General features: G+C 48.2%; 1 protein-coding gene across 1 annotated transcript; it reads right to left on the bottom strand.

Moving 5' to 3' along the window:
* Positions 1–561: 561 nt before the first annotated feature.
* Positions 562–5664, bottom strand: fj (four-jointed). Its single transcript, XM_065216518.1, has one exon. The coding sequence runs from the start codon at positions 3584–3586 to the stop codon at positions 1856–1858; it is 1731 nt and encodes a 576-aa protein (XP_065072590.1). The 5' UTR covers positions 3587–5664; the 3' UTR covers positions 562–1855.
* Between the last annotated feature and the right edge of the window lie 1291 nt (positions 5665–6955).

Below are 6955 nucleotides of genomic sequence, written 5' to 3'. Positions count from 1 at the left end.
AGTGTAGCATTTGATCGCCATTCTTAAGGCCCACGCACAATTTTTCATATTGTTGAGTAGTTTTGGGATGCTTGTACAAGGATTTTTAGGAAATGAAGCTATAAACTTTCAATACAAGCAAAAATAGCACCCTATTTTCTCGAGGTTTTAGAAGAAAAAGAATCTAAATATTGTTCCTCGGCAAAATTCGAGTGGTAGGAAACGTCATTTTAAACTGTTCGAATGATGTGATCCATTGATCCAGTTTGGATCCGATCCGGCAAATTTGACAGATAATCCACGGGCTAGTTGTCAGATTTTCCGGATCGGACACAAACTGGATCAGTTGTGTATGAGCTTCTAAATCTTTTAATGATCGTTTTTGAGCTGCGTTGGAGAAGCAGATTTCAATTAAACTCAGTAGCTAAACTTGAAATTGTCATAGAAGTATAGTGAAAAAATCAAAACAAATAATTCTTAAACTGTCGAGGATTGAATTCGAAATGGAAAGGGTTAAGACCATATGTTTAATCACAAAGCTGAAAAAAAAAACGTTATGGGGAAAATAACTCTCATCTATCAACTACTACATCCTGCATGTACGTTAACAAAGTGGTTAAACATGATTTACGTTTTGTTCAATCGCTCCCAAGCCACTGAAACTTGCCTAATCCCTCAATATAATACGAGAGAAAATCTCAACTTTAAAATCAACAATCCGTCAAACGTCTGCACCGTGTCTGTTTGGCATTCAAATCCATTTGACCTCCAATTCACCAATTTTCAATTACGTTCCCCAAAATGGGGTTGTGGGAACCAATCCGGCAGGGCCCACAGTCAACCAAAAAACGCACCTTGTGCCGTCGAAAATTATGGCTAATCATCGCTCATCCCAACAATCCAAACAATGCAATCGAAAATCCCTCAGCCACAGACACAAATCGATCTCGTCATGCGGCGCAGGTCCGTCCAAATGGCACAGCTGCGCAAAATTCCCTACCCTTTAAACGCCGAAGCAGGCAGCAATACCTTCCCATCAGCCACCACAGAAGCCCAGACCAAGAGCCCAAGAGGTTGTTGGAACCCGCACACCAAACGTCGTCGAAGCCTTCGTCGTCGTCGTCGTCATCGCCAATTATTGGCGCCTTCGTCTATTTTCCCTCCCTGCTAGGAATAATATCTATAAATTTTACAATATTTCATACACATGCTCATCGTTTTGCTTTCTTCCATCCTGGCTAAACTATTTTATATTGTCTTTCAATCTCTCTCTCTCTCTCTGCCCTCCCTCTCTCTCTTTCTGGCTACCTTCTCCGCTTGCTTCTACCGGAGATGACTTTACCATTGGGATTTTCCGCGATTCTTTGCGAGCGCTCGAAATCACGATAAGTCCCCTAAATCTCGGACGGCTCAGACAAAAACCAACAACAACAACAACAACAACAAACAAAAACTTACAGGCAAACACAATACCGATTCCACGAGGTCACCTGGACACACTCCGCTGGGGGCCTCCTTGTCCCTCTCTGTCTCCTTCTCTCTATTTGGTTCTGCTGGGATCCGGACCGAAATGTGCAAGCAAGCGAGCGGGGACAGCAGCACATCCCACAGAACGTTGGTTGTAGGAGTCGAAGCACGGCAACAAATAAACAAAAAAAAAGTGTATAAACGAAACAACAAAACAGCTCACTAAACAAACGATGCTTTCTCCCGACTGCCGCACTCCGGTGCCGCCGCCGCAGTTGATTAAGTCGAAGGAGATCCCGCAGCTACAGAAACTTTCCTGAACACGACCAGCGTACTTTTTTTTTGTTCACCAGCGATTCCTTCCCGTCGTCGTCGTCGTCGTCATTGTTGTTGCCGTTCCGAGCGCGGGCTATCGGTTGGAGAAAATTTCACGACATTTTTGCACTTGACCTAACACTCGATCAATCCTATCGACTAGTATCTTGATGGATTTCTCCGGCAGCGGTGGCAGCACGTCCCGTATCTTGGCCGTGGTGGTCCGCTCGAACAGCTCGTTCAGCCGCCGGCCAACGTTGTTGTCCCGCAGGTGCTGCAGGGCTGCGATCGTCGATCGCCGAAACACGCACAGGTTATCAAGTAGCAGCCCGTGGTAGGCTTCGTACTTCTTGAGTAACCGGTAGCCGTGCAGCAGACCGGACTCGTTGTCTAGAAAGACCAGCAGCTGCGATTCGCTCTGACGGGCTAGATTGTGTGCCGGAGCGGCCATTATGTCGGCATTCCACTGGAAGTTGTACAGATTGTTGACAACTCGATCTAGGTTGGCGATCAGGTAATCGAAGACAATCAGGTCCGACCATTGGGCTAGTTCGACTAGCCGTTTGAGGACGGAGTCGCCGATGGGAGCTCCCGGTGGTCGGATGGGTTGTAGCTCCGGTGGTTGAGTGGCACCGAGGTGATCGAGTAGGGTTTTTGTAGGTTTTGGCAGATCCAGACCTTCGGTGATGTTCTTGATGTCCAGCTTGTTGAGGTGCCTTTCGAGAGGTTGGAACGGTTTGGGAATGCCGGCTGGCTCGAGGTTGCCAATCCACTTGGTTATGACGACCGGTTTAGTGGATTTCCACTGAGAGTTGGAAATATCGTCCGTGACTGAGGACCACAGTTTGGTTTCCATATCGATGATGGAGGCTGCACTCGGGGCGAGGTTAGTTATGTTTAGGAGCTGGCCGAGGTAGAAACTAAAGAGTTCACCTTGAATTTGATCGGTGTTTTGCCGATATCGGGCGCAAGCTCGGGTGCCATCCCGGAAGACGACCATTCGATTTTGCATCCGTCCACAGCCGACTTCGAGGTGATCGACTTCCGCATTCTGCAGGTAGCGGGTCCAGGAGTCACTTTGCCGTTTTCCGAAGCCTTGGGGAAGGGCATTTTCGACCGATGATCCCCAGTAGATGTCATTCAGGATGACACCGTCCGCATCTTCCGAATCTTCGTGGTCATCGTAGTTCTGACTGACTATATCGATCACCGGTTCGTCCGGGTTTCCGTCCTCCGGTTTGCCAGAGGATAGGATCTGTTCGATGATCGACGGTTGGGATAGCTTTTTTTCGGGACCTTTGTGGAACAAGCCATCCGCCGTTCGGCGCACAGTGTACTCCTTAATGTATCGATCTTCCGGATCGAACTTTTTGATGATCATCGTGTCCTTGTCGTCCCGTTGATCGATGTGAAATGCATGTCGAAAAACGTCTTCAGCTTTGAGCTTCTCTTCCGCTATGAAGGATACCGAGTTGTACGAGTCCTTCCCCCGAAGATCGTCTATCGTTGGGAAGTGCGGAAGCTTATGAGGTAAATGTTCGAATCGTCCGAGTGGGGAGGGTCCTGACTCATCACCATCGATGCTAGCGCCATGGCCACCACTACTACTGCCGACATCGGACGATCCTTTCGTCACCGCCTGTGACATACCAATTAGTGGCACAAACACGCCAAGTGCCAGCCCCAGGGAAAACGCAGCCATAACGCTCAGTAAACAGGCCTGCCGCTGAAATGCACGTCGTCGTCTCGCGGTGATTGACATTGTATCACTATCACGATCTTGATCACAACTTCCACCAGCTTCTACGGTACGAACGTCAAACATTTTGCGCGGCCCTCGCTCTTGCTCTGTGCACTCTTCTCCTATGTTCCTATGAGGTGATGTTCCCGGACTACAACCGATCGAGTCTTAAGACGATCTCGTAGAGCAGCCCCGAAGATGCTGCTGCTGCTGTCTCGATTTATAATTGATTTATTCGAGTGATAAACTTTTTACAATCCTATTAAATCTCTTCGCTTGTTACACACTTGTTGACGCGGATAGGACGGTCACTACAAGATGCTGCTGCTGCTGTTCCAGCGTTGGTCGCCGATTGAGACTGATTCTAGTAGGTCCGTCGCAAACTTTCGTACCGAGTGTTATTATGATATGTTTTGAAAAATTACACATTATTAGGGATTCTTTTTCGTCTTGTTCTACCCGCGTTTCGTAGCGTTTCTCTTACTTCGTGTATTCTTCTCGCTCACGATCACTCTTCGCCCTCAAGATCATATATAGATTATCACAATTTTGTGGTTATTACTATCGCAATTATGGTTCACTACAGCTTCGTTTTTTTTTCCTCTGCAAGCAAACTTTTAACCTTTTCTCCCTCTCTCTCTTATGCCAGGTTTCTCCGGAGCTCTTTTCTTCTCGGGCAAAACTTCGTTTCACGTTTGTTTTCAGCTTATTTTCCTCTTTTTATCTTTTCTTACACCCACAACTTCTTCTTGGCAAGAATTTTTATTTCGCTTATCTCTTCTTCGCTTGAACTTCACCTTTCGAGGGGGATTCTTCGCGCTTGCTGCAGAACGAATTCCTCCGGCCTGTGTTGTCTTCTTGCCACACTCAGCCCAGTGGATGGGCGATCAAAATTGTACAAGTTTAAGTACTTGAACTACACTTGAATTTCTTCTTGAAAAACTGAAAAAAGTATCAACAATAACAACCGACCGAGAAAAATGGAAACTTTTCTTCGTCAATTTCTTCGGTTCAAAGCGTGCTCAAATTACGGTTCGGCTGCCGTCGGCCGTCGTCGTCGCCTGCGTCGTCTACGTCGTCGAATGCTCCACTCAACACTTTCCATATGTTTAATTATTCATAAAAGACACCACATTTGCTCGCTGGGCCGCAGCCTCAGTTCGGGGCCGTCGTTCGGAGTTGATCTTGGGCTTTACGTCACCGCGCCTCCGCCGGTCCTTGGTGGCGGCCGTTTTTCGAAAACATCTCTCTGTTTTGTGCGCGCTGTCCCGGAGTAGCTCTTTTAAAACTATCTCGTTTTCATAATTTTTTTTTTTATTCCGTTCGTCCGTCTGTCCGGTTGCCTCTCCGTTTCGAAAGCCCTTTTTCGCCTGTCCGATCGCTCGCGCGCGCCTTCCAGGTCTCTAGAAGAAGTGCGACGACGGGCCTTGGACGGTTTTTGGCTTCTCTCGCCTTATCTGCGCGTCGAGTTTTCAAGCTGCTTTTCAACTCTCGGCCTGTCTATCTTACGGCCGCCGTATGCACTGTCTCTCCTCAGGTGGCGGATTTTTAAACGACTTTTAAGTACGCCACCTCTTCTCCACCACGGTGGATCTCGTGTTACACTTTCCTTTGCCGAAAAAATAATCCTCCTCTGCGCCGAAGGAGCAGACACAGACGAAAAAAAAAAACAAAATCTTCTTAACCCGAGGACTGAGATTTTCAACAATTAACTGTTATCATCGCTGTTTGCGCCCTTCTCAGCTACTCTCACTCACGATCTTTCGATTTTTGCACACACAAAAACCTCGTCGCTGAGTTCGCAATTGATTGTTCTCTGGGGTCTGAACTTGCCGAAAAACAAAAACAGCGAAACAAAAGCCAAATCCACACACGATCACGATCAGTGTTCAGTGTCTTCCCGGCCCCTCGAGAAAAAAAAATCGGTAATCCACCGCACAGAAAAACACAACAATCCACCGAGGACTCTCGGGAAGTTCTTCGTCGCGTCGCAGCAGCCTTACTACCGAACGACGAACGACACTTCAAGTCAGATTCACTGATTTATTTGACACGGCCGCTGCTTCTCAAAACACCAACGGGGACGAAACTGCACTGTCCCTGTGCTCAAGTGTTCAAGTGATCAAATCGCGAAGCGCGAACGAAAAGGTGGACTACTTGGAACGAAATCTACAGCAAGACTGGTGAGTACGGCTGGCTCGGTGGATCGTTTCGACTTCACCCTCAGCAGCCCAGAGCACACTCTCCGGTACTGCACACACCGCACCCATACCACTACAACGAAACACAGGAAAAACCTGCCCGACAGGTCTTTTGCATTGCTGATGGCTCTCTTTCTTGCTCGCGATCATCAACACCAACACACCCAAGCACCACCATCCAACATAGCGAGAGAGCGAGAGAGAGCTTTTAATCCCCACTGCAGCGCATCTCCTCGACACCCCCGCCGATCTAGTCGAGCACAGAGTTGAATGAAATGATCAGTCGCTCTCGCGCCGAGATCGCAAGAATCTTATAAAATTAATAACAATAATCGAACTCACACAAAGCGAACGAGCGAATGAGCAATGATCATCCACTGCTCGGCAGACTCTCACACTCGGCAAATCGACTCCCTTTCGCTCTCCGTCCGGTTCGATCAAGCGAGCTGAGCGATTGTACGGCAGTATTAGTTCATCTCCGACGACACGAACCATGATGGAATGGAAGAATTCTTTTGAAAACCAAATGCTGCCCAGTGAGAGCGCAACGAGCGTAAACAAACATAATATGGAATAATGAGAATATTTTCAAGGCTCTCCCGCTCGCTCAAGGAGTAGACGAAGGTGCACCCGGGAGGCGAAGCGAGCAGAAGAAAATATGATAAGTGTGCAAGAATTAGGAGAGGCTTCAAATTATGCTTCTTACTGTTGTGCGTTCGTTCTTCCTGGATACTCCCCCCCCCCTCTCCCTCTTCCACCGTTTTGCTCCACTCTTCTTCCCATCGCCTGGGATGGTGGTGCGTTGCGCTCTCTTTGGTATGCTTTGGGCTCTTTTTGGGCTATTTTCAGTTTTCGGTGCTCATGCTCCGTGGCTCGGCGGAGGCGCACGGACCAGAACAACAACCATAGCAGCGCAGCATATTGTAGGGCCAGTCAGAGCATAGTGTGTAAAGTCATCATGATCATGATCATCAACAGCAGCAGCAGCAGCTCGGGCGGTTGATTGACCCGCGAAGATTCAGGGAGTGTTTGGAATATTTTCCTGGGACTGATTTGCGCGATCGGCACATAACCAGGCAGCGCGCGCGTCATTAGTTTGACTGAATGGTCTAATAGTTTGCTAATTGGAGGCCTTTGATTGTCGGGGCATCCGTCGTTCGTCGTCGGCTACTACGGGCGGTGAAGTTGGCGTTCTGATGGGACATGTGAGGACTACTAGACGGCTGCTTCGTAAACGGGGGAGGGTTTGATT

This window comes from Ochlerotatus camptorhynchus, unplaced genomic scaffold (genome assembly GCF_037179485.1).
Source record: "Ochlerotatus camptorhynchus isolate MF236.1 unplaced genomic scaffold, CSIRO-AGI_Acam_v1.1 ptg000064l, whole genome shotgun sequence".
In the NCBI taxonomy this organism is placed as follows: Eukaryota; Metazoa; Arthropoda; class Insecta; order Diptera; family Culicidae; genus Ochlerotatus; species Ochlerotatus camptorhynchus.
The sequence above is the reverse complement of the archived record's forward strand: the minus strand, read 5'-3'. Positions and strand labels throughout refer to the sequence as shown.